The sequence below is a fragment of the Papio anubis genome, chromosome 18, assembly GCF_008728515.1.
Source record: "Papio anubis isolate 15944 chromosome 18, Panubis1.0, whole genome shotgun sequence".
In the NCBI taxonomy this organism is placed as follows: Eukaryota; Metazoa; Chordata; class Mammalia; order Primates; family Cercopithecidae; genus Papio; species Papio anubis.
Genome location: NC_044993.1, coordinates 59635711 through 59663017, shown reverse-complemented (window position 1 = coordinate 59663017; position 27307 = coordinate 59635711). Strand labels below are relative to the sequence as shown.

General features: G+C 50.2%; 1 protein-coding gene across 1 annotated transcript; it reads left to right on the top strand.

Annotated features, from left to right (window-relative positions):
- Window positions 1-1539: 1539 nt before the first annotated feature.
- Window positions 1540-26330, top strand: LOC101026082. The gene is made up of 2 exons (XM_003916580.5): window positions 1540-1775; window positions 26058-26330. The coding sequence occupies exons 1-2, from the start codon at window positions 1584-1586 to the stop codon at window positions 26232-26234; spliced, it is 369 nt and encodes a 122-aa protein (XP_003916629.3). The 5' UTR covers window positions 1540-1583; the 3' UTR covers window positions 26235-26330.
- The last annotated feature ends 977 nt before the right edge of the window (window positions 26331-27307 follow it).

Here is a 27307-nt window from a genome sequence, read left to right as displayed (position 1 = left end):
ATGCTGCAGGCTGGATGGAGACAACTGCCGCAGGAAGGGCCAGGGTAGGACACCCCCAGCCCAGCCTCGCTCTGTCGTGGTGCCCTGGACCATAAGGGCAGCGAAGTGCTCACCTGTTGACTCAAGTCTCTCCCTGAGACGTCTAGTTCCTCAAGGGCAGGGACCTGTGCTGTTTATCACCTTAGCTCTAGGGGCTGTAGCAGCAGCTCTGTGCCTGGCACACAGAGGGCCAGCAGGTATTAGCTCCATGAACAACTGACCTCTAAGCTTCAGTCTTTTCTATTTTTATTTTTGAGACAGAGTCTCGCTCTGTCACCCAGGCTGGAGTGCAGTGGCACAATCTTGGCTCACTGCAGCCTTCGCCCCCCAGGATCAAGCCATTCTCCTGCCTCAGCTTCCTGAGTAGCTGGGACCAGAGGTGCTCACCACCATGCCCTGCTAACTTTTTTGTATTTTTAGTAGAGATGGGGTTTCAGCATGTTGTCCAGGCTGGTCTCAAACTTCTGACCTCAAATGATCCACCCGCCTCAGCCTCCTAAAGTGCTAGGATCACAGGCATGAGCCACGGTGCCTGGCCTAGCCTCAGTCTTTTCATCTGGAAAATGGGTTAGTTCAGTAAGCTACTATTCTCCATGTGCTTAGGTCTTCTGGGGGTGGAGTGGGGGGAATGGGGACTGTTAAATTATCAGTGATCAGCTGTTGCCTTTTTTGCTACATTTCCTCTCCAAGTTGCTATTAGAAAAACCATCCTGGGGTCCCCGAGCCCAGGGTCCAGAGTGAACACAGACTTCCTTGCCTCCCCTAGAGCAAGGAAGAAACCCCTCCAGTTTTCTGAAATTAGGGCCCAAAGAGGAAAAGGGGACACGAGCAAGTTCTGTGCATCGGCTGCAAGATAAGAAAGACGACCGATAATCCCAACATTTTGGGAGGCCAAGGCGGGCGGATCACCTGAGGTCGGGAGTTCCAGACCAGCCTGGCCAACATGGTGAAACCCCGTCTCTATTAAAAATACAAAAATTAGCTGGGCGTGGCGACGCCTGCCTGTAATCGCAGATACTCAGGAGGCTGAGGCAGAATCACCTACACCCCGGCGGCAGAGGTTGCAGTGAGCCGAGATCGCGCCATTGCACTCCAGCCTGGGCAACAGGAGCAAAGTGCCGTATCAAAAAATAAAAATAAAAAAAGAAGAAAGAAAGAAAAAGGACAGAGAGGGCAAGGACACCACAGACAGGAGAAGAGGAGTCCAGCTCGCTCCCCCTGGCTGGGGTCCCTGGGACCCCCTCTGTGGCATCAGGACTGCCCGCTGGGTTGGGTGGTGTGTTCTGTGAATGTGACCCATGTTGGCCAACAGAGGACAGCAAAATACATTTTTTATGATCCTGGGAGGTTCAGGCCAGTCACGTTTTCGCGCAGAGAGGCGGGGCGGTGGAGAGGGACAAGTCATGTCTCAGTTATGTGGATTCTCTTTGCGAAAGAGGGGCCACTTCTGCAATGGATTTGGGGGTCCCTGGGCAGGCGTGTGGGTGGGGCAGATTTTAGGAAGGGGATGAGCTGCTGTGGGGGCGTCTCCCTTACTGCGGGAAATGGAAAGTATTACAGCTATGGCTGGTGAGAGTGTCAGTGCCAGAGGCCAGGTCTTTGCCAGGTGGAGAGGACACCCTTATGCCCTACCCCCAAGTTCCAGCACCTCTCCAAGAGCCCTTGGCCCCGGAAGCAGCAACAAAGTGACACTGGACTGGGGAGGAGGAAGCACAACTTTATTTTCTGGCCCGAAGGTGGGTTGGTATTTGGAGGAGTTCTTGGGAACACAGTGTGTCTGTGCAGTTTCAACCCTGGGGATCCAGGGACTCCAGCCATCCGAGAGGACGTGAGGAAACGTTCTGGGGTGGGTGTAAGAGGCTGGGAGACCCCGCCTGATGCTGCTCCTACTTTTTACTGTTTGTTCACGGGGTTGTGTGTGTGGGGGGGGGGTAGGGGGGTGCTGAAAATTGGGGGAAGGGCCAGAAGCGCCAGCTGGCAGTGGCACTGGGTGTTCCCGAAAGAGGGGGGCAGACCGGGTCTGAATCTTCAGTGGATGCACCCCCAGCTCCGGGATACCTCAAGTGCCTTTGGAGGACTCCCGCACGCCCCTCGGGAGGGAAGTCCGGCCTCGGTTCCGTCTCTGGGCTGCGGTGGTACTGGAAGTGGGGACTCTTTCCCCCTCCTCCGTGCCCCTAGTTTGAAGCACCCCGGGCTCTGCCCCCCGCCCCCAGGTCGAGGCTGACGTCGCCGCCGCATTTCTAGGAATGCCCCTATCCGCTGACTAAATTTGGCGAGGGTTTCTAGGAAGGCGCCCCCCCACCCCGGCCCCCGCCCCCACCCCCACCCCCCCCCCCCCCCCCTGCCCCCACCCCCACCCCCACCCCTACCCCCACCCGGGCGGGCGCGCTCGGCTTCCAGGCTCTTGCCCTCTCTCCCGGGCTGGGGAGGAACCGCCCCGCTGCCTGGGCCGCCGCCGCCGCCTCCCCAGCGCGGCCAACCCCGGGCTGGCCCAGCCCCCGCCCCGGGCTGGCCATAGGGCGCTGGGGGGGCGGGGGGGGGGCCCGGGGGCGCGGCTTTGTGGCGGCAGCGGACCGTGGAGGCCGGGTGCAGCCCCGTCGGCTGCGCGCTCTCTGCAGAAAAGGATTTTCTATGCTCCCCGCCCATCACTTGGATCTCGTCTGGGGAGGGGCGGATTTTTTTTTCTGGAAGTACCCTTCTTCTTCACGGTGGAGGATTTAAGGCTGGGCTCCAATCGAGGCGGAGGCTGCAGGGCCCGCGGGGCGCCCCCCACGCCCGGCGCACGCCTGCCTGGAGCCTGGGAAGGCGCAGCCCCGGCGGGGGGGGGGCCGTGCACCCCCGGAGGCAGCAGCGGCGGTGAGTGCTCCCCTTCTTCCCGCCTGGCACCTTCCCCCAGCCAGGGCAGGGATCGCGGCAGGTGGGCGCCCAGGCCCCCAGGGCCGAAGGGGTGTGGGGCGGCTGCCTGCGGGGTGGATGGGAACAGGAGCGGGGAGGTGGCGGCGGGGGAGCGCGCGGCTCTCTCGGGACCCGGCGCGAGACGCTTGTCTGGGCTGCGATCGCCGCCGCTGCCGCCACCCCGGCTTCCCCTCGAACCCCTCCCCCGCTCCCCAGAGGGGCGTGTGAGGCCGGGAGGTAGGAAGGGGGCGAGGCCGCCCCCAGCCTGCCTCGTGCCTGGGCTTGGAAATTGACTAGGCGTTGGAGCGTCCGCGTCCCCGCCCCCACCCCGGAAAGCCCGCTCGGGAAACTGACTCGCTCCGTGACCCCGATCTCAATGCCGCGCGCGGAGCAGGCCGGCCGCGCCCGCCGCTCCACGTGCGCCCGGGCCCCGCTGGCATGGGCGGCGGCGCCTGCGGGGGCCGGGCCCCGGGGATTCCGGACCGGCCGGGAACCACCGTCCCCAGAGAGTTACCGCCGCCCCCTAAATAAAGTTGTCTGCGCCCTCCTCCCGAGAAGCAGGCAGCCCTCGCGCATTGGCTTTAGCTTCTGCAGGACGGGGGCAAAAAAAAACTAGGTACCGGGGTGCAGAGCTGGGTGTCTGTGCCCGAGACGACACCAAGTTAGGAAAAAGAAGTTAGAGAAAAAGAAAGAAAAGGAAAAAGAAAGGAAAAAGGCATTTTGATTTGGGGGTGGGGGGAGTGGCGTTTCTGGTTTCTCTTTGCTTCCAATCCCCACCAAGCGGAGCGTTGGAATGCGCCGCTCATGTCCTCTGAGGACACATCCATATTTATAATTTATTTTTAGGAGAAGTTGTGAAAAAGGGAGGGGGGTTAAAATGAAGAGAAAAGGTGCGTGGGGGAGTGGCCTTTCCAGAACCTAGAGGCTAATTGAGCTATTAAAATGGAAATCACTTCCCCCAATTTGGGCGCGCAGCAAATTTGACTTTAATGAGAGACGATTAAGGACACAAATAATGAAACTTTTTTTAGCTGGAGATGGCGTGGGGGGGGTGGGTGGACTGTACGAGACACCTCGGACACCCGATTTATCCGCTGCTAAGGGACGTTGGGGGCATCCCCTCGTGTTCTCCGGGAAGCTTTCAGGCCTGTTTACTGGGCGAGATTGGTGATTGCTCCCTGAGGGAAGAGACACCCCGGGATCAAGCGATTCTCTTGCCCTCAGCCGTGGGGTGGGCAAATGCACCCTCCTCCCATAGCGACCCCCTGGCATTTTGGTGAGATGAACCGCCGCCCCAAGGGAACACCCAGGACCGATTCCTTCAGCGATCCGGTATTCTCCAAACTCCTGCCTCAAAGGCGGCCTGCCCCGGTGCTGTCAGCCGTGAATGGGGACTCACTTCTTAGGAAAAGAGGTTTTGGAGGCTGTGGTCTCAGAATCGGGGTTTTGAGGGCGAGATGAGTTTATGTTTTATCCAACTGGCCCTCAAAGTCCCGCTTTTGGGGTCATTCTGGACAGCGAGGGACTCAGGCCCGGGCAGTCCCGGGAGGGTGAGGGCAGAGAGCTACCACCCCCAGGGAACGCATCTAAAACCCGGCTGCGTGGGGGAGCTGGGGAAAGGGGGGGGAGGTCTGCTACTTGCATAGAACTACAAGGCCCCTTCGAGGGCGGTATTCTTATATGTGTGTGTTCTCAGTTTGCCGAACCTACTGTGTTTTCCAAGGGCGTCTCTCCTTGGGAGGCCGAAAAACGATGCAAAGAGGAGAAAGTACATCCCCCCTGACCACCCCCACAATGGTTTAAAGGATAGGATTGGATTGGAAAGGAATTAGTAGGATGTCGGTTGTGGCAAAGTGTTTGAAACCCCCAGATAAGGCACCCCTGAAATGATGAATTGTGATGACATTAGATTTGTCTTTACGTTTGTTAAATTAGGAGCAACCAGCTGTTTGCTTCCACCTGGAATTGCAACATTTCTTTGCAACTCTTAGCTACTTTGCTGTTGAAGGCGTTCTTTTTGTTTTTGTTTTTTGTTTTTTAAGACGGAATCTTTGTTGACCAGGCTAGAGTGCAGTGGCGCGATCTTGGCTCACTGCAACCTCTGCTTCCCGGGTTCAGGCGATTCTCCTGTTGCAGCCTCCGGAGTAGCTGAGATTACAGGCCCGTGTCACCAAGCCCAGCTAATTTTTTGTATTTTTAGTAGAGACGGGGTTTCACGGTGTTAGCCAGGATGGTCTCGATCTCCTGACCTCGTGATCCGCCCACCTCGGCCTCCCAAAGTGCTGGGATTACAGGTGTGAGCCACTGCGCCCAGCCAGGCGTTTTGTAAAAGCCTGGTTAATACGTTCGGGGGAAGTCTCTAAAGCAAGGGTAGTGGGTATAAATCCCCCTCGCAGAACATTAACCTTCAGTTGTGTGTACACACGTACACACACGCACACTCCCTATATAGTTGTAACCTATATAGACTTCCACACACCCTAAGTTATTTGCAAGTCTAGATTTAAATTAAGTCTGCACAGCAGGGAATAGAAGTGAGCTGTACCTGGAAAAAACTTTTGAACACAGCGTTGTTGATACAAGATTTAGGATTTGAAAGACATGGCACATGTACACGCAGATGACATTTGTGCTGCCTTGGCAAAAACAGTTCTTTACTTCCAGAGTTCTTTCTCTTTAGTATGGGACACGATGAAACAGCACAATTTTCAGGAGTCCACAATTCCAGCGAGGCGCACGGATGGGAAATTGTCACGTTGTGAATTGTGTTTGTGCTTTGCTAAATCGCCACCCGGAGCTGACTGTCAAATCCTATTTGCTTTGCTAAATAAGGATATCTCATCAAATTAGCCTTTAATGATACTTCCACAAATAGGGTGTTTTACGTGAATTAACGAGGCCGGAACACTGACTGTTTCTCCAAGATACTGAGCTATAATGGAGACGACGAAGCTGAATGTTAAAATTACTGAATTGTTAAGTGTGCAAAATCAGACAGAATTTAGTGCTAAATGTGAAACAATTTCTGCTTTAATGGTGAGCGTTCGCAACAGCACAAGCATTACTTATATTCAGCCGTCTGAAACTGTGCATGTAATTATGAATACATTTAGCAAACTTTTTCCCCCTGAGTCTGGAAACAGTCTAGTATGGTGAAGAGATTATAAATCAGCATTTTGCAGTGAGAAGTCATCATTAATTCAGCAAAGAATCACAGCTTCTTTTCAGATCCTTCCCACCACCCTCCTACACAACCCCCTAAACCAATAAGGAAAAAAAAAAAAATTCAACATGGAACTGCTGGATACACTGAATATATTTTGGCTTTTCTCTTTTTGCCTCTGTGTGAGAAACTTCATTAAGCAGTTGCTGTTCCCTCCCCACCCCCGCCAACCCTCAAAGAAGTGTGGATTTAAGAAAAACAAAACAAAACAAAAACAAAAAAACAAGCAACTTTGAAATTTGTTCTTAGCAATACTCAAGCCATAGCTGATCTCAGAGAGTCAAAAAATATGTTTCAATAGAAAAGAATACGGTATGGCCAGGGGTAAAATATTTAGAGGTGCTTCTGCAATGAATATGATACTTCCTTAAAAATAAAACGTGCGTTGGTGACTCAAACTAATGAAAGTTGGAAAAGTCCCTCCAAGGAAACACTCTGTTTCCCTTCCCAGCAACCCCCCAACTTAACGTTATGAACAGAAAGATGAAATTTCTTACCAGATCAACTACAGCCTCCTAAAAGTCGATCAGCTCACCCTCCTTTAATTTAGATTGTGGAGTAAATACAGCTATTTTAGCCATGAGGATAAAAATGAGTGCAGTGAAAAGTTAAGGCAAACTTGGTACTTAAAATCACTCGCCAGAATAAAGTGCGTGTGCAAACAAAACACTGCTGATCAATTACTTTAAGCAGGCATTTTCTTTCTCGCCTGAGCACCCCAAACACAGGAAAATGCAGAGTTCCTTTTGCTTCTTGTATCTGGAGCAAGGTGAAAATAAACCCTAAACAAAAACACTGACACTCACAAACATGATATAAACTACATAGACTTTTCAGGCCTAGTAGCCAAGCCGGACTTTTCAGGGAAACAGATGGACGTTGAAAGAATTTAGAAGGAGTGAACTTGGGGTTCCCTCCATCACCCTGTGCCCAGGTGACCCCTTCTGCCCTTCTCATGACCTTTTTTCAAAGCAGCCAGTGTTCAGATGCTGCCTTTCCAGCGTCCCCAGTTGTAGGGGACATATGCACATATGTACCAAGCTTTAAAATAAGGTTTCTGATTTTACATCATCTTCCTTATATGAAACATCTGAGTTTACAGAATCACAAAGCAAACTTCTTTCTCCATGTCCCTGAAATGCTGCACCACTGCAGCGAAGGGGACTTCGCCTGGGCGGGGAGAGAAGTTAGTGGCTGGTTGCGCCTGAGGTTAGCTGTGCGGTGTGGTATGAAAGTTTTCTCAGAGATGTGCAAAAATCTAGGCTGTCTTGCTGGAATCATGTGTGAGATCAGTGCTGGGCCTGTTGGCATTGGCCTCTGTGCCCAAGAAAGCCCAGACCTCTGCCAGCAAGGCCCAGATGTGGCCTTAGAGCCGCTACTGGTGCCGAGATGAGTCCAGACAGGTGCCTGGGGGGTCTTTCCTCCCGGGACAAAGCCCGCAGCAGTTCAGCCAGAAGATGGGGTGTTTGGCTCGCAAAGGAAGCCTCCCCAGAGACTCTGCAGGGTTTAATAGCCTGGTGACCCTGTGGGCTCTGGTGAGGGCAGAACCCCACTTTGCTAAGCACAACCTTCCAAATGCTCAAAGGGGCTGTGAGGCTATCCCACAGGCTCAGAGCACATCTGTCCTGTGTGAGTGCAAACGTCGCTCTAGAAGATTCAGAGGCAACGCTGAACTTTTGCAGCCCAGCCCCAAGCCCTCCCTCTGGAGCACTGGGGCTGCGATCCTTCGATTTGGGGTGGGCCTAGGAGGCGTAGCTCCCAGCCAGTAACACAACGTGTAACACATCTGAGTTACTGTGCCTGTGTTTGCTGGTCTCTTCTCCAGCTCTGCGAGGCCTCCTACCTGGGAGCTGAGCCTTTTGCTTTGATCGGGCTGGGAGGAAAACCTAGGCCAGGAGGGGCAGGGCTGCAGGCTAGAAGTGGAAAGAAGTGGGCCAGGTAGAGAGAAAAAGGGGCCACCAGCTAAGCCACCTTGGGAGTCGGCCCAGAGTGAGAACGGGGCTGGCATTCTGGGCTCAAACACACAAGAAAACAGTCTGCAGCCGCTCTGCTCTGACACCAACATGTGCCTGCTCCAGGAAGTCGCACCCAGCCCTGAGTCAGCCAAACCCGTGGGACTCCCATTTGGCCCCGGTAACTGGACTCCAGGCCACCAAAGGCCTCGTGGGTTCTCGATCGTATCTTAGAATGGCGTTAAAAGGTCCAGACCTGGCACTTGTCGGCCATGCCGTATTTAGCCCTAGGTTCACCCGGAGAATATTTTAGGTGCTGCTTGAAAGAAGAGACCTGGGTCCTAGTTGCCGGCTGTCACATGGCAAGGGTAGAATCGCTCCCTCACAGGCCTGGCTGAGATGGCCGGGTGCTCACTGGTACCGATGCCCAGAGTCCCTGCCAGAGCTTCAGGGCCACACGACGGGTGCCAAGGAGCCAGCTAGCGACTGGGGAGTGGTTCTGTATGGGGATGCCTTTTCACCCCGTTCTCTGAAGGCAGTGAAGCCACTTCCATTCACAGAACTCACAGAGGCTGTTTTCAGGCCCTCTCCTCTCTGAGATGGCCCAGTGTGATATCCCAGCCTGCGAGTGAGCTTCTCCTCCGGTGTCAGCCACGTGGAGGGATTAACCCTTTCCCGGCTCCGAGAGTGCTGGCTGGCACAGGGGGCACCCACCTGCAGGGCCTCAAAGGTCATATGCCCTGGGGAAGACACCCTGGACTCCTTAGTCCTCAGATCTTAGTGGCTGAACAAAGAGATGGCACCCAGGACCTTAGTGGTAAAACCCTTCCCCCTTTTCTTTTTGAGACAGTGTCTCACTCTGTTGCCCAGGCTGGAGTGCAGTGGTGAGCACGGCTCACTGCGGCCTGAACTTCTGGGCTCAAGCCTGAGCCTCCTGAGTAGCTGGGACTACAGGCGCACACCACGATGCCTGGCTATTTTTTGCAGAGACTGGGGAGGTGTCACTGTGTTGCCCAGGCTGTTGTCAAACTCCTGACCTCAAGCAATCCTCCCACTTTGGCCTCCCAAAGTGCAGGGATTACAGGCATGAGCACCCACGCCTGGCCAGTTTGCCCCTTTTGCCCCACAAGTGATAACCACTCAACTTCCCTACCCAAGCCTTACCCCTTCCCTCCGTGTTGTGGAAACCAGATATTTTCATCAGCGTTTCCAAGGGGACTAAGTTTCTCCCATTCCAGAGGAGGAGGTGTTGAAGGATTTGTTGTTCACTTCGATCATTAATGAGGGTCTGGAACATTCATTCGAAGTTTGGGGGAAAACGTCGCGTCTCCTATGATGCGCCTGGCTTTAGGAAATAATCCTTGTATCCATTTTGGGAACCTGCTCTGGGATTCCAGATCTGTGGTTTTCTGGGCACGTCTGTATGGAAGCTGCTGCACTGAGACCTATTTAGCCAGTTATTGAGAAGATGAGGTCCCTTTCGTGAGTCTGCACGGAGCCGCCGTACACCATGAAAGCGCTCACTTGTTTAAAGTTTACTCTAACTTTGTACATTTTTTTCCTTTTTAGTTTTGGCTCTTGGTGCTCTGAGCGCTACCACTTCCTGCCAGCTGGTTCGTTACCGCAGGGAAAATGAGGGACTTTTGGGGGCAGATGTGTTTCCATTCCACTATCATAATGCCCCTAAAAATCCTTATTGCTCTTGCAGTATTCCTCGGGGGTCCCTGGGCCAGAAAGACATCAGCTCGGAGTTCCTCCAGCAACTCAAAGAAGAGAGAAAGCTGGTCCCCAAACTCTCCCGCTATAGCGCCTTCTGGGTCCCTGGTGGATGCCTCCTGTGCTGAGAACTGGTTATCGCTCTGAAAAACTGAAAGACGCCATGCGCAGACACTGGTTGCTAAACGTGCTTTTGCCCTCCAGGGGCAGACACTGAGATCCGGCCTGGGAAAGCCGTCCAGCTGTCAGCGTCAGCGTTTGCTCTGGGGGGTTGGTTGTCGGGGGAGGTAGGGAAAGCGAAAAGAAACAAGTGTTACCTGTTTGACGAGGCCTGGTCCTTGCAGCCAGGGCCTCCAGGATCATCGCCTTGGCAGGGGGCCCTGAGCAGTCCTGGCTCTCCTGCTAGCTCCCCGAGACAGAACACTTTTCCCCGCTCGCTGCCTCAGTTTCCCCATACACCAAGGGCGGGGCAGCACCCCCTGCTGTGGCTTCGAAGGGTTCTTGGATGTATCCAATGTTATATATAATAAGCTCTAACGATGTATAAGCTCTAAAGGTGCTTTGAAAATCGGGGAGTCCACGCATTAAACACGGAAGGCGATAATATGAATACACGCAGAGGAATTCATGGGTAGGGAGACAGCAGCCCGCCACTGAGCCTGGGGTTCTGGAATCAGCCAGGCCTGCATTCCAGCCCGAGCTCTGTGACTCTCTTGCTGTGTCGCCCTGGACAAGCAGCTCCTCAGGCATGAAACCTGTGACTCGAAATAGATGTCTCCCAAGTCTGATTTGCACATCTGATTTTGCGGGGCGCCGGCTAAAGGTGAAAATTATCCTCGTAGGTATTTTCTTTGCACCGCTGATTTCTATTTCAGGCAATTGGTTGGTTTTCCATTTAGGGTTGGGAGACGGGGCCCTTTTTTTCCCCCATCAGTTGATGTCAGTTAAAAAAAAAAAAAAAGAGTGGGTTTTTTGGAAGAAAAATATTAAGCAACTACAGGTGCCCTGAGGATGGGGCAGAAATCAAGAGAGTCGTTTGTCAAGTTTCAGAGGTCCACTTTTAAAGAATTCTGGTTTATCTTAGGGATTTTCCGCACCCCTGTGGTCGGTGTGGGGAGGGGTGGGGGTAGAGGGAGGAGTTGCCAATTCAGATCTATAGCGGGCTCCAGCATGACAAAACTGGGTGTCACACATCTTCCTTTTGGGGGGCGGGAAACCACCCTTCCCTGCTCACCGACGCCACTGGGACCTCTTACCCCCCACCCCTGCATTGATCCATAGCTCGGATTTCTCTCTCATTTTAGGGTCATGATGACTCAGCAGCCTCCTTTCTGGCCAGGGCACCTCCCTTGGCCTCTAGGGGCACTTGCCTGACAGGCCTCACTGTGCCGGACCCGGGCGCCAGCTGCCCACCAGCCCCCTGGGACTGTGGTTTTGCAGGGAAACAGTGGGTGATCAGTCCCAGCCGGGCAGGGGCCAACTCCGGTTTCACTTTCTGCTGCGTCATGGGGTGAGGGGTGGCAGCGGGCCCCCGCTGGCCAGCTACGGCTGGCACCAAGAGGCCTGCAGACAGCTGCCGGCCCTGCTGCCACCCCTCACCCCCCGCCCACCCCCTGCAGCCTGCCAGGATGGGGGCTGGGCTCTTAAGTACCTATTAAATCTCTCCACCTGCGCAGTGTCGGGGGTCCCCAAGTGAGAAAAGCCTGGAGCCGATGAGAAGGTTTCCTGAGTTGTTGGAGATTCCCCCAAAACAGCCTTTTTTTTTTTTTTTAAATTGAGACAGGGTCTCTCTTTGTCACCCAGGCTGGATTGCAGTGGTGCAGTCATAGCTCACTGCAGCCTTGAACTCCTGAGCTCAAGCGATCGTCCTGCCTCAGCCTCCCAAGGCGCCTGGGCTACAGGTGCACGCCACCGAGTCCTGCCCAAAACAAGCTTGTAAATCACGCAGGCTGGACATTCAAGAGAGCTGTGGCTGTTGCTTCTGGGTGGGATTGCTGTGGCTGGACACTGCTTCTGCCCTTCCTTCCCTGGACAGATGTCTGCTGAGGCCCTACTGTGTGCTGAGCTGGGTGCCAGGTGCTGGAGGTACGGCAGGGAGCCAGACAGCCCCTGCCCGCATGGGGCTCACAGCTGAGTTGGGAGACAGACAGAAGAATCAAAGAAATAATGCCACATTACGACGAAAATTGCAAGCTGAATACTTGGTGTGAGCATCTCAGGAAGGGATCATGCATGCGTGTCTGTCATGAGTCAACTCCCAGAACACATAGCATAGGAGACAAGCGAAGGCTGCGCCTTCACCCTCTAAAAGTTTGCTGAAAATAACTGACAGGCCCGGCATGGTGGCTCACGCCAGTAATCCTAGCACTTTGGGAGGCCGAGGTGGGAGGATCACTTGAGCCCAGAAGTTCAAAATCTTCCTGGGCAACATCGTAAGATCTTGTCCCTATTTTGTATTTATTTAAAAATTTTTTTTTTTTTTTTTCTTTTTGAGACGGGGTCTTGCTCTGTCGCCCAGGCTGGAGCCCAGTGGCGCGATCTCCACTCACTGCAAGCTCCGCCTCCTGGGTTCACGCCATTCTCCTGCCTCAGCCTCCCGAGTAGCTGGGACCACAGGCGCCCGCCACCTCGCCCGGCTAATTTAAAATTTTTTACCAAAGAAATGACAACAAGTGGGCCGGGCGCGGTGGCTCAAGGCTGTAATCCCAGCACTTTGGGAGGCCGAGACGGGCGGATCACGAGGTCAGGAGATCGAGACCATCCTGTCGAACACGGTGAAACCCCATCTCTACTAAAAAGTACAAAAAAAAAAACCAGCCGGGTGAGGTGGCAGGCGCCTGTAGTCCCAGCTATTCGGGAGACTGAGGCAGGAGAATGGCGTAAACCCGGGAGGCAGAGCTTGCAGTGAGCCGAGATCCGGCCACTGCACTCCAGCCTGGGCGACAGAGCAAGACTCCATCTCAAAAAAAAAAAAAAAAAAAAAAAAAGAAATGAGAACAAGTGGATTAATAGGAGAAAAAGGCATATTTATTTATTCACCATGCATAAACGCCAGGGGAGCGGCGGGAGAATGATTACCCAGTAATCCAGTGAAGTCCAGATGCTCATAAACCCTTCATTGGCCTGGCGCAGTGGCTCACACCTGTAATCCTGGCAGTCTCGGAGGCCGAGGCAGGTGGATTGCTTGAGCTCAGGAGTTCGAGACCAGCCTGGGCTACATAGTGAAACCCTGTCTCTATCAGAAATAGAAGAAAAATTAACCAAGCTTGGTGGTGCACATCTGTGGTCCCAGCTACTCGGGAGGCTGAGGTGGGAGGATCACTTGAGCCCTGGAAGCAGAGGCTGTAGTGAGCCGAGATCACGCCGCTGCACTCCAGCCTGGGTGACTGAGACCTTGTCTCAAAAATATATACAAATATAAATAAATACCTCCGTCAGAGCAGGGAGATGGGGGACATGTGGCCACTCTCAGGGGTAGTAAATGATTTTTCGGAGGAGTGAATGGGTCTGATGCTGGGACAACAGTCAGTGAATAATTCCCTTAGAGAGTTGGATGGGACCGGAGAACAGATGAGAGTTTGGGATGAAGTCTGTCTGGGCTCCAGGTGTGGTGTTTCATTTCATGCTCTTTCTCTGTGATGAGTTTTCGTCTCTGGTTAATGAAATTTCAGGGAAGGAGTCGAAGGCAGTTGTGTTCCTCTTTGGCGGGTGTGGTTTCCAGGTAGATAAGGGAACTCCAGGCAGCGGCCTCCTCCTATGCTTTGGGACGACAGAGGATGGAGAAACAGGATTGGGGTGGGGGTGGTGGTGTTGGACAGACCTTGAGGCTGCTTTAGTTCAGCACATCAAAGAGCCACATTTTGGGGTATCGTTTTCTGAGCCCCAACAACAGGTAGGCTTGAGAACAGAGACCTGGGAGCCAGCTGTCCTGTGTTTGAACGTGGACTCTTCTGCTGAGTGGTCGGGTGACCTCTGCCAAGATACTTGCCCTCTTTGTGCCTCAGTTCCCCCATCTACAGTCACTAGAATATTAGGGCACAGCATAGGGATGTGGTGAGGATGAAACACACGAACGTCTGTAGAGAACTAAGCACGGCGCCTGACACTGATGATGTGCTATATAAGTCTTAGCTATTATATAAGAATAATAAATGTGAACTATTATTGTAAGATGAAATGCGCCAGCCACAGCAGGCCAGGAACATCAGTAATGTGGCCGAGCCTGTCCTCTGTGCGAAACGCTTTACAGGCCTCATCTCACCCAATGGCCACAACCAACCTGCAGGTGAGCCTAATTGACATCTGAGGCTGGGGAAACTGAGGCTCAGGCCGGTGAAGAGAGGTATTTGAGGCTAACCAGCGGGCAAGCAGTGCGACCTCAGATGCAGGGCTGGTTTCCGCGGGCTGGGACCCACACTTAGTTGACTGCTCTGAGGCCAAGGCATGGGGATTACTTGAGACCAGGAGTTGGAGACCAGCCTGGGCACCATAGCCAGACCCTCATTTCTTTAAAAAAAAAAAAAAAATTACCCAGGCATGGTGGCATGCCCCTATAGTCCCAGCTACTCAGGAGGCTGAGGCGGGAGGCTGGCTTGAGCCCCGGAGGTCGAGGCTGCACTGAGCTGTGATAGTGCCACCTTAATAACTTTGCTCCAGCCTTAATAACTTTGGAACAAGGGGCCTCAGATTTTCATTTTGCAGATTATGTAGCCAGTCCTGCCCTGATCTAAAGTACTCCAGATCTGGCACTCGTAACTCCTACCAGCCATATATCACACAGCCAGGCCCACAGTCATCTTCCAAGTCATCAGCCTGGTGTTTTGTAGTAGGACTGAGATCCTGGGAGAATAGGAAGACTCCCTACAGAGCTGAATTGCCCCCACTAAAAGGCAGGCAGGCGCAGTTGCTAAGGGCAGAGGGCATGACTCCTTCATTGCTGTATCCTCAGGGCCTCGTCTGTGTTAGATTAGATGTTCAGTTAATAGTTTTAACGCGAAGCCAATGTATCAGTCGGAGACTGCTGTATCTCCCCGGACCCAGCCTACTTAAATGACACCTTCCAGGGAAGTACTGACTAGTGGTGCAGTGTCAGATGTCAGTCATCTCAGTCACCACCCCCCATCCCCCAGTAGGCTTCTGGACAGCCCCTGAGGGTCCCCTAAGACCCTCCCCCTGCCCCAAACCTGTGTGCCCGCACCTTGGAGTAGATTCCTGCTTAACGGGCTCTGGTGGGGGATTCAAAGGTAACACAAGTATTTAAAGGCATATGGAGGCTGGGCTTAGTGGCTGACACCTATAATCCTAGCATTTTGGGAGGCCGAGACGGGCGGATTACCTGAGGTCAGGAGTTTGAGATCAGCCTGGCCAACATGGCAAAACCCCGTCTCTAGTAAAAATACAAAAATTAGCCGGGTGTGGTGGCATGCGCCTGTAATCCCAGCTACTGAGGAGGCTGAGGCAGGAGAATCACTTGAACCTGGAGGCGGAGGTTGCAGTGAGCTGAGATCGCACCACTGCACTCCAGCCTGGGTGACAGTGAGACTCCATCTCAGAATAAATAAATAAAAATAAAGGCATATGGGCTTGGCTTCCTGCATGCCTATAGTGGGGAAGAGGCAGAATATAACCCAAATAATACTTGGATGTTAGTTCTGGGCAGGTTCAACACCCAGCCGGTAGTCAGGGGTTTGGTCTCCTGAATTGGTTAATGAGAGGGTCTGAAGGAAAGATCCCTTTTCTTCTGAAGTTGGAAGTTTATTGATACTCAAAACTCCAAAATCTAAATGGTACTAAGAAGCAAAGAATGGTTTCAAAAGCCTAGAAGACATTTACAACAAAAATTTTTTTTTTTTTTTTTTTTTTTGGAGACAGCGTCTCACTCTGTTGCCCAGGCTAGAGTGCAGTGGTGCCGTCTCGGCTCACTGCAACATCCGCCTCCAGGGTTCCAGTGATTCTCCCACCTCGGCCTCAGTAGCTGGGATTACAGGCACACACCACCGCGCCCAGCTAATTTGTGTATTTTTAGTAGAGATGTGATTTCACCATGTTGGCCAGGCTGGTCTCAAACTCCTGACCTCAAGTGATGTGTTCACCTCAGCCTCCCAAAGTGCTGGGATTACAGGCGTGAGCCACCACACCTGGCCAATATGTATTTATACTGTTTTCTGCCAGCTGTTTGCACAGGCACGATCTGTTGTTTCAAATAACCCTGTGAAGCAGAAGCTGTCCTCATTTCCTAAATAACACCATAACCATCGATACGTATTGAATGCTTTGTATGTACTAGGCACCGCACCTGTATGAAGTCATTTCAGTTGCATAAGCAACATATAAAAAGGGATTGTTGGTATCTCCAGCTTACTGATGAGAAAAGAGAGATGCACTGACTTGTCCAAGGCCACACACCCAGCATGTGAGGAACTGGGGCTCAGGCCTGGATCTTCCATTCCAAGGGTCAGCAGCCCATTTCTGTAAAAGGCCAGACTGTGAAGATTTTAGCCTTTGCAGGCAATACAGCCTCTGCTGCAGGTGTTTAACTCTGCCTTTTTTTTTTTTTTTTTTTTTGGAAGTTGGGGATGGAGTCTTGTTCTGTTGCCCAGGCTGGCGTGTGGTGGCACAATCTCGGCTTACTGCAACCTCTGAGTCCCTGGTTCAAGTGATCCTCCTGACCCAGCCTCCCGAGTAGCTGGGATTGCAGGTGCCCACCACCACGCCCAGCTAATTTTGTTTTTGTCTCAGTGTTTTTATTTATTTATTTTTTATTATACTTTAAGTTCTAGGGTACAACACCCAGCTAATTTTTGTATTTTTAGTAGAGATAGGGGTTTCAGCATATTGGCCAGGCTGGTCTCGATCTCCTGACCTCGTGATCCACCCCCATCGGCCTCCCAAAGTGCTGGAATTACAGGCGTGAGCCACCGACCCTGGCCAACTGGCATTTTAACTCAAAAGTAGCCACAGATAGTACACAAATGAATGGATGCAGCTATGTGTTGCAATAAAACTTTATTTACAAAAACAAGGAGTGGGCCAAACCTGGCCCACAGGCCGTGTTTCCTGATTCCTGTTCCAGAGCAAAAGCTTATCCTTCAGTTAGAACATCATGAACTTGGCCTTGGCCATGTTCTTTTCTCCCCACCTGTGAGGTGACAGAGTTAGGTTTCAGAACAGATGACCACTGCCTCTGGAGAGGTTAGGTTGGCTCCTCCTCCTTTGAGGGAATTCTGCAGCTCTTGGAAATTAGATTAGGTGACAACCACAATAGAATACCCTGGGGATTTCAACATTGTAATTTTAGCAGCTGTCAACTGAGTAACTTTTAAAGAGGAAAGAAAGTGTTGTAGTTTAGAAACATACCTCAGTGGTTCACGTTGCCTCTGGAAGCCACTTCTTTAAAGTTAGAATGTGTATATGTGTGTGTGTGTGTGTGTGTGTATATATATATATATATATTTTTTTTTTTTTTTTTAGAATCAGGGTCTTGCTCTGTTGCCCAGGCTGGAGTGCACTGGTGTCATTAGAGCTCACTGCAGCATTAAACTCCTGAGCTCAGGTGATCCTCTTGCCTCAGCCTCCTGAGTAGCTGGGACTATAGATTAACATCACTATCGGCCTTTTTTTTGAGACGAAGTCTCGCTCTGTCACCCAGGTTGGAGTGCAGTGGCGCGATCTCGGCTCACTGCAAGCTCTGCCTCCTGGGTTTACGCCATTCTCCTGCCTCAGCCTCCCAAGTAGCTGGGACTACAGGCACCCGCCACCACACCTGGCTAATTTTTTTTTTTTTTTGTATTTTTAGTAGAGATGGGGTTTCACTGTGTCAGCCAGGATGGCCTTGATCTGACCTCGTGATCCGCCCACCTTGGTCTCCCAAAGTGCTGGGATTACAGGCGTGAGCCACCGTGCCCGGCCACTCGGCTAATTTTTTTATTCTTTTATAGAGTTGGGGTCTCACTACATTGGCCAGGCTGGTCTTGAAGTCCTCCTACATCAGTCTCACAAAGTGCTGGAATTGCAGGCATAAGCCATCATGCCCAGCTGAAAATAGCTTAAGACAGAATGGCAGGTGTGTGTGTGTGTGTGTGTGTGTGTATGCGCGCGCGCGTGTGTGTAGGGAGAGGGTAGAGGAGAGAGAGAAGGGATTTCCCAAGAGGGCAGGGAGCTGAAGCCAAAGGATTCCTAGCAGGAGGGTCAGAGAGGAAGGTGTGACTTCTTTTTTTAAACAGCTTTATTGAGAAATTATTCACTTAAAGTACACTTCACCCATTTAACGTGTACGATTCAATGTCTTTGAGTGTATACACAGAGTTGTGCAACCATCATCACAATCAATGTTAGAACACCATCAACTCAAAAGGAAACCCTGGGCCGGGCGCGGTGGCTCACGCCTGTAATCCCAGCACTTCGGGAGGCCAAGGCGTGTGGATCACCTGAAGTCAGGAGTTTGATACCAGCCTGGCCAACATGGCGAAACCCCATATCTACCAAAAGTACAAAAATTAGCCAGACGTGGCGGCGTGCACCTGTAATCCCAGCTACTCAGAAGGCTGAGGCAAGAGAATCCCTTGAACCCAGGAGGTGGAGGTTGCAGTGAGCCGAGATCCTGCCATTGCACTCTAGCCTGGGCAACAGAGTGAGACTCCATCTCAAAAAAAAAAAAAAGAAAGAAAGAAAAAAGAAACCCAGAACCCTCCTGCACCCTAATCCTCCAACACCCCCAACCCTGAGCAATCACGAATCTACTTTCTGCCCCTGTGGATTTGTTTATTCTGCACATTTCCTATAAATGCAATCACACTCTTAATGTGGTCCTTTGTGACTGGATCCTTTTACTTAGCATGACGTTCTCAAGGTTCAGCCACACTGTAGCATGGATCGGAACTTCATTCCTTCTTACAGTTGAATCATATTCTATTTTATGGACGGACCAACATTTTGCTTATCCACTGTCAGTGATGGACATACGGGTTGTTTACACTTTTTGGCTGCTATGAATAATGCAGCAGTGAACATTCGTGTGTTGGACTTTTGTGTAAACAGATGCTTTCATTTCTCTTAGGCATACAGGTCAGAGTAGAATTGCTGGGCCATAAGGCAACATTATGTTTAACATTTTGAGGAACTGCCAGGGGCAAGTCATAATATATTGCCTTTTTAATTTTTGTTTTTATTTTCTTGAAATGGGGTCTGGCTCTGTCACTCAGGCTGGAGTGCAGTGGCGCGATCACAGCTCACCACAGCCTTGAACTCCTGAGCTCAGGCCATCTGTCTGCCTCAGCCTCCCGAGTAGCTGGGACCAACAGGCACATGCCACTATGCCTGGCTAATTTTTTATTTTTTGTAGCGATGAGGTCTTGCCATGTTGCCAGCTGGTCTTGAATTCCTAGGCTCAAATGATCCTTCCACTTTAGCCTCCCAAAGTGTTGGGATTAGAGGCATGAGCCACTGTGCTTGGCTTTTATTGCCTTTTTTTTTTTTTTTTTTGAGATGGACTCTCACACTGTCGCCCAGGCTGGAGTGCAGTGGCACCATCTCAGCTCACTGCAAGCTCCGCCTCCTGGGTTCACGCCATTCTCCTGCCTCAGCCTCCCGAGTAGCTGGGACTGCAGGCGCCTGCCACCACGCCCGGCTAATATTTTGTATTTTTAGTAGAGACGGGGTTTCACCGTGTTAGCCAGAATGGTCTCAATCTCCTGACCTTGTGATCCGCCTGCCTCAGCCTCCCAAAGTGCTGGGATTACAGGCGTGAGCCACCGTGCCCGGCTTTACTGCCTTTTTAAACTTTGTATTGTAGAGTTTAAATTGTGAGTGATGGCTCACACCTATAATCCCAACACTTTGGGAGGCCAAGGCCAGAGGATCACTTGAGCCCAAGAGGTTGGGACTACAGTGAGCTATGATCATACCACTGTACTCCAGCCTGGGCAACAGAGCCAAACCCTGTCTCTAAATAAATAAATAAATAAATAAATAAAATTTATTTACACCACTTTGTACTACAGAAATTTCCCACCATACCTGAAAGTAGTATGTGGTATGTAACAGGCACCCAGTACCCTTCATTCAGGTTCGACACTTCTCAGCTTTAGCCTGTGTTGTTCCCAACTGTGTTGTTCCCAACTGAGTATTTTAGAGGCAGCTCGAACATTGCACTTGATGTTGTTTCTGTGTCTTAGAGGTCAACATTTTCTTTTGTCCCAAAGCTTCCAAGTCTCCTACACCCACATCCTTGTGTGCGATGGGATTTAGGGAGAATAGAGGAATTGGGGCAGAATCAATGTGGGGTAGGAAAGGAACAGCCCCCAAGTAGGGCAGGACTGGCTACCTAATTTGTAGGACCCAGGGCTAAATGAAAACGGGAAGCCCTTTGTTCCAAAATTATAATAAAGTTGAAGACAGCAACAGCGCGAGCTTGTGTCACTGCACACGTTCCATGCCTCTGACAGCTAGCCTTCTCCTGAGGCCAGCAAAAAGGTGCCCAAGCAGAAGTGATTAAGGGGACACAGGAATTTATAGAGCCTTAGGCGTCTGGGTAAGACAGAAGCACCTCTCACCTCCAATCCCTGGAAAGAGTCCAAGGATAGTTGGGTCTTCTCTGGCATGTGGGACAAGATTCAAGGCCATTTTGTTTGAATTTCCAAAAATAAGATGACCCCAGCTGACATGTGGGTCATGCACACTTAAGAAAAATAACCATTTGTCTTAAGCCTTCTTCCCTAAGAGCCCACAGTTGTTTTATTTGGCCACACCATTTTGTCCTGGATTCTGAGTGTACTGTGATATCCCAGCAGATGACTGGGCTGCAGTCTTAAAAACAAGTCCCCTGGTTAGCAAACGACACAGAGCAGGACCAGGGATGCCCAACAGGGCAGGTGGCCACGGGAGACACTGCCAACCAGTCATGGCGCCCAGTCCCTCTGAGCTCAGACAGAACTCCATTAGCTTTGCCAAAGGATCATCTTTACTCAAAACACCCAGAGATTCGGAACCTCCAGTGTGTGTTGGGCTGACATCCAGGGACTTATACTAACAGGACGCAAGGTGCACTTACACTAACAGAGCCTTGTCATGAAGGGGTATAGGGTGACTGGGAAAGGTGCGGAGAGGGTGGCAGAAAGGGACTCATTGAGAACAGATGAGAACCGTGCAGCTCCTCCCGTTCCCTGGAGGATGTTCATTCATTTCACTACCTGTGTACCTACTGTACATAGGCGCTGGGGACTGAGCATGAGCTGTATCGTCATCAACAAGACAGATGAGGGTCCGACGCTTATGAGCAGAGGCAATCATAAACCAATGACTAAAAGTCCATTTTAAATCTGATCAAAATCACGTAATGACAATGACAAAAAAGAACTACAGCAACAGGTCTGACTAAATCCCAGCTGGCAGCTCTGGGGTTTGTAGACAACCAGAGTGGGATCTTCAAGCAGAGTCTGGTTCAAGATTGAGACGATTCCCAGCAGAATGAATGGAGCAGTAACATAGTCAGAAGGCCCTGAGGGAGGCAGGCGGCTCTTCTTGTTCCTGCCAGCACACTCTCCCCAACTTCTGATAACAGACCCCCCAGTACCATGGGAAGATGGCCAAAAATGGCCACCCACAGTACTTGTTTCTCGGCTACAGTAATTGGTCCATGCATAGACATGTGACCCACCATGACCAATCATAGCAGCCCACTTCTGAGCCGGGATGCAGTGATTGGTCCAGGTGTAGTCATGTGACTCAAACAGAGCAAATTCAGGATTGTCTGCACAGCTTGTGGGGAGGGTGTTCCTTTCCCTCCTCCTCTCTGGCATCCAGGCCTTAAAGAGGTGGACTTGGCACCACCAGTGGCCTCAGACATTAAGGCCAGTAAGCAGAGAGGAGGAGAAATAAAAGATGAGGTGAGGGGGATGAGGCAGGAAAAGAACCCAGAGCTTTCTGTCCCTGGATCGTAGAGAGCAATAGAGCCTCTTCCCTTTCCTCATCGTAGCTACCCAGTGAATAAATGCCTCATTCTACCTCATTCAGATCAACTTCAGTGTCTGCCGTTTGCAACCCACAGTGTCCCAATTCAGGACTTCGGAACTGTTTTCCTTTTCATGGATTGTGTAGAACTGAAAGGGATAGGTCATTCTCAGAACTGATATTCCTGTCCCGATGTGCCGACTGTACTTAAAAATAAAAGAATCCCAGACCCATCTCCATGTTCACCACCGCCCCTCCTGTTAATTTCCAGCTGAACTGCAGCTCAACACACGTGCTGCGATTTCAAGTCCTGCCCTAATCAATTTACTCCCACCTCCCCAACCTTAACCCCAGCGCACACGCACCTTCCCACGCTGACCTGCGCGTGCAGCCTGCCCTGGCCTCTGCTGTGACGCCTACCACATTATATTTGTAATGATCTGTTTATGACTGTCCCCCTACTAGGGAAAGCATCGAACCTGAGAATGAGGCCTCATTCATCTCCGTACCCCAGGCCCTGGTACGCAGCAGGCAGATAGCAAGTATGGGAGGGAGGTGGGGGAGGAAGAAGGAGGGAAAAAGGGAGTTCCTTCCTATTTTTATGTGTCACTCCTAGGCTCAAGTTCCGTATTCGTTCCCTCTGCCTGTTTTCCTTTTTCCTTTTTTTTTTTTTTTTTTTTTTTTTTTTAGTGGAGTTTTGCTGTCGTTGCCCAGGCTGGAGTGCAATGGCGTGATCTCAGCTCACTGCAACCTCCCTCTCCTGGGTTCACGCAATTCTCCTGCCTTAGCTTCCCAAGTAGCTGGGATTACAGGCGTGCGTCACTATGCCCAGCTAATTTTGTGTGTCTGTGTGTGTGTGTATATATTATATATATATAATGTATGTTTTATACATGTTTTATGTTTATATATAATATATATTTTATATGTTTTATATATTATATATATGTTTTATATATGTTTTATATATATAATATATTGTGTTGCTCTCTACGATTCAGGGACTGGAAGCTCTGGGTTTTTTTCCTGCCTTATCCCCCTCACCTCATCTTTCATTTCTCCTCCTCTCTGCTTATTGGCCTTACTGTCTGAGACCACTGGTAGTGACAAGTCCACCTCTTTAAAGCCTGGATGCCAGAGAGGAGGAGGGAAAATAAAATATATATATGTTTTATATATATGTTTTATATATAATATATGTTTTATATATTTTATATATATATATATATATTTTTTTTTTTTAAACTAGAGATGGGTTTCACCATGGTGATCAGGCTGGTCTCAGACTCTTAACCTCAAGTGATCCACCCACCTCGGCCTCCCAAAGTGCTGGGATTACCCGCCTGAGCCACTGTGCCCAGTCCCTAGTTTCCTTTTTCTACTTGTCTTCCCTCAGGTAGACACACCCCTCATGCCCTCACCACCTTCAAGCCTCTACTCCAATCCCCCTTCCTTCACCCCCTGGTCCCTCTTTTCTGCTTCCTCGCTCTCTGTAGCACCTTCTACCACCATCCACCCTCCTTCGTGTTCTATTTATTTTGTTGATTTCTCCCTCATTGAAATGTCAGCTCCAGGCGGGCACGCTTCTTTGTTGTGTTCTATCCTGGCTGTATCCTCAGCACCTAGAACTGTGCCTGTCACCTAATAGATGCTCAGTAAGTGTCTGTAATGAATGGATTATTTGTGTTTGCCAACACAAACAGGTCTATCAAACTTGTTTTCTCATGTACCTGTGCATTTCATGCTTCTAACAGGTATAAGGGACGTCTGGTTATATCTTTTTTTCCTGGGACTGCTATAACAAATTATCACAGACCACAGGGCTTAACACAGCAGATTCATTTCAAAGTTCTGGTGGCCAGAAGTTGGAAATCTAGCAGGGCTGCACTCCTTCCAGGCACACAACGCAAGATGTGTGTCTTGTCTTTTCCACCTTCTAGTGGCTCTGGCGTTCCTTGGCTTGTGGCCGCATCACTCCAGTCTCTGCCTCCGTCTTCTTATCTTCCTCTTCTCTCTGTCCTGGTCTCTGCTTCTCTCTTAGAAGGATACATGGATTGCGTTTAGTTCCTATCTGGATAATCCAGAACAAATGCCTCCTCTCAAGATCCTTAATCAGTCTTTTTCCAGGGATTCAATTTGAAAGTAGACATACTTACTCTCTCTCTGGGGGCTGCTATTTAGCCTACTGCAGGTTATCTGCATAAATAAATCAGAAAAGCAGAGATTCTCACCTCCCCCCGACTCCATTGTCCTAGCAGGCATGCAATAAAGAGAGTGTTATTGCGGTATTGTTATTACGGAGCACAGAGTGTGGAAATGATTTTTAAAACATCATTGTATGTTCTTTAATTGTGCCAAATTTTAAAAATGAAACTATGCCTATAGTGAGAAAAAATACAAAAGAGAATAAGGTGGAAATAAAGGGACGATTTGCCTTTTTAATTAATTTATTGTGTTTAGAGACAGGGTCTCACTCTGTCACCCAGGCTGGAGTGCAGTGGTGTGATCATGGCTCACTGCAGCCATGAACTCCTGGACTCAAGTGATCCTCCTGCCTCAACCTCCAGAGTAGCTGGGACTACCGGCTTATGCCACCATTTTTATTTAATTATTATTATTCTTATTATTTGTAGAGACAGGGTCTCACTATGTTGTCCAGGCTAGTCTTGAACTCCTGGCCTCAAGCAATCCTCCCACCTCATCCTCCCAAAGTGCTGGGACTATAGGCTTGAGCCACCACGCCTGCCCTGCAATTTTTCTTTAACTCCAACTTCACTTTATAAGACAACCACTGTGGGCAGTTTGCACAATCTTTATAAATTTTGAAAGCATGCACTTTTTGTGGTTCATAGTGGTAAGAAAGTTGGGGGTATATAATATATCTCGACAGCTCTTAGACCCACCTCATTCTTTCTAATGACTCCTAGCATTGCATCATACTTAACCTGTCTTCTACTGGCCAACATTTCAGTTAACTCGAGGATTTTGCCTTTATAACATCTATAGTCTTTGGCATGTGACCAAGAATACTTGTAGGATAAATTCCTAGAAGTGGAATTTCTTGGTCAGAGGAGATGTGCTTTTTCTTTTTTTTTTTTTTCTTGTGAGACAATCTCACACTGTTGCCCAGGCTGGAGTGCAGTGGCACGATCTTGACTCACTGCAACCTCCACCTCCTGGGCTCAAGTGGTCCTCCTGCCTTAGCCTCCTAAATAGCTGGGACTACAGGCATGCACTACCACACCCAGCTAATTTTTTTGTATTTTTTAGTAGAGACAGGGTCTCACCATGTTGCTCAGGGTGGTCTTGAACTCCTGAGCTCAAGCCATCCTTCAGCCTGCCAGAGTGCTAGGATTACAGATGTGAGCCCCCGCTCCCAGCCAAGAGGTGTGCATTGTAAATTTCTACAGCTATTGCCCAGGGCCTTCAAAAGGTTACCATTCACGTGCACATCAAGGGTACACCTGTAGAGGCTGGGCTCGGTGGCTCACGCCTGTAATCCCAGCACTTTGAGAGGCTGAGGCAGGAGGATGGCTTGAGCTCAGGAGTTCAAGACCAGCCTGAGCAACATGACAAAACCCTGTCTCTACAAAAAATACAAATATTAGCCAGGCATAGTGGTGCATGCCTGTAGTCCCAGCTACTTGGGGGGCTGAGGCAGGAGGATCGCTTGAGCCCGGGAGGTCAAGGCTGCAGTGAGCTGTGATTGTAGCACTATACCCCAGCCTGGGTGACAAAGTAAGACCCTGTCCCTCCCCCACCATAAAAAACAAACCTACATTGGTGAGGGTGCTGTTTCTGACACCCTTTTCTACCCCAGCAAGAGTGCGGTGTGTCAGGAGAAGCAAATCCCACATGAGGTAAGTGGATTTTCTATGTGGGCCTGGGTCGGGGCAGACATGGCCTCTGAGGTTGTCCCTGTAGCTGTCTGAGGAGATAAGCTATTTAGAGCTCTTGTTAGTGTAGGTTTTATTAACAAAGGCAGAGTTTGGGGAGGTGAGCCAGAACCGTGCGGCAGCGAGAAGCGTTGTGCAAGTCAGTATTTATTTCTTTAGTGCAGTTAGAACTTAAATATGGTCAAAACATATTCTTCTTTTAATTTACACAAACAAATATGTTCCCAGGCTGACACCTCCCGTGCCAAGTTTCTAGGGGAAGCAAAATTCTGCTGTGAGATTATAAACCACTCGAGAGAAGATGAGAATGGAAAACCCGCCGAGAGTTAGCTCTCTCTACACGCCCAGAACTGGGCTGCTAAGAGGTGTCTTTTTTTTTTTTCGTTGCAGATAAACCTGCCAGTAATTTCAGCAAATGAAACGTGGAACGCGTCAAGGCCAGAGGATGGAAAAGGCTCCGGTTTTGATAAAAGGAGGCCTGCTTGCCTTGGAATCCTCTCTCCTGCTGGTTGGAAGATGCAAAGATGTTTCCAGAGAGGGGCTGAAGAACTGAGGGGAAAGAAATGAGCCCAGTATGAGTCCCCTTTCAGGGCTGAGCGCATATAAAACCAAACAACTTGGAACCGCTCCAAGAGAGGGGATTAAAGCAACATGTTATTCTCAGTGATTGCTTAATTTATTGAGCTGCGGCTGGATCTGTAATGAAATACAGCCCTTGTAACTGATAACCTCCTGCTGCAACTGAACTTCTACAATTAAGGAATATTTTCCGAGTTTCTCTGAAACGGCTCTGAATTTCTAGCCTCTGTGACAGGGTGCTTCTGAATATTTGTTTTCCAGGCAATTTTTTTTTTTCTTGAGTATCAGACTGATGTTAATAAATAAGCAGCATTTTATTGAGTGTTTTGTGGGAACCAGGAACTTTATATACATTATATCTAATCCTGACACTAATCCTGACAATATCCCGTGAAATAACCCCTATTATTCCCTATTTTATGGATGTGAAGCCACGAGACGTTCGGTCATTTTCCAGAGTGGTGCTGTCCAAGACAGTAGCTGTTATGGCTCCTTGTGGCTATTGATGTGTCAATTAGTTAAAATTAAATAAATTTTAAAGTTGACTCCCTAGGTTGCACTAACAATGAGTTCAAGTGCCCAGCAGCCTTGTGTGGCTGATGGCTACCACGTTGGACAGTGCAGATATAGACCATTTGAAGGTTGTGCGAGTGCTATTGATCAGCACTGACTCAGATTTCCTTTTTTTTTTTTTTTTTTTTTGAGATGGAGGCTTGTTCTATCATCCAGGTTGGAGTGCAATGGTGCAGTCTCGGCTCACTGGAACCACTACCTCCTGGGTTCAAGCGATTCTCCTGCCCCAGTCTGCTGGGTAGCTGGGACTACAGGTGCACGCTGCCATGCCCAGCTAATTTTTGTATTTTTAATAGAGATGGGGTTTCACTGGCCAGGCTGATCTTGAACTCCTGACCTCAGGGGATCCACCTGCCTCAACCTCCCAAAGTGTTGGGATTACAGGCGTGAGCCACCACGCCCGGCTGGGTTCAGATTTCATAGCTAGAACCTGGCAGTGCCAGAATTCAAGCCCAAGCTAATGGGCTTTGAAGGCAGAGTTCATCTGC

Coding starts and splice junctions, on each gene's coding strand:
- LOC101026082 (XM_003916580.5), top strand. CDS start 1,584: ATGGAAAGTATTACAGCTATGGCTGGTGAGAGTGTCAGTGCCAGAGGC. Junction 1,776..26,057: donor CTTTATTTTCTGGCCCGAAG/GTGGGTTGGTAT, acceptor TTTTCGTTGCAG/ATAAACCTGCCAGTAATTTC.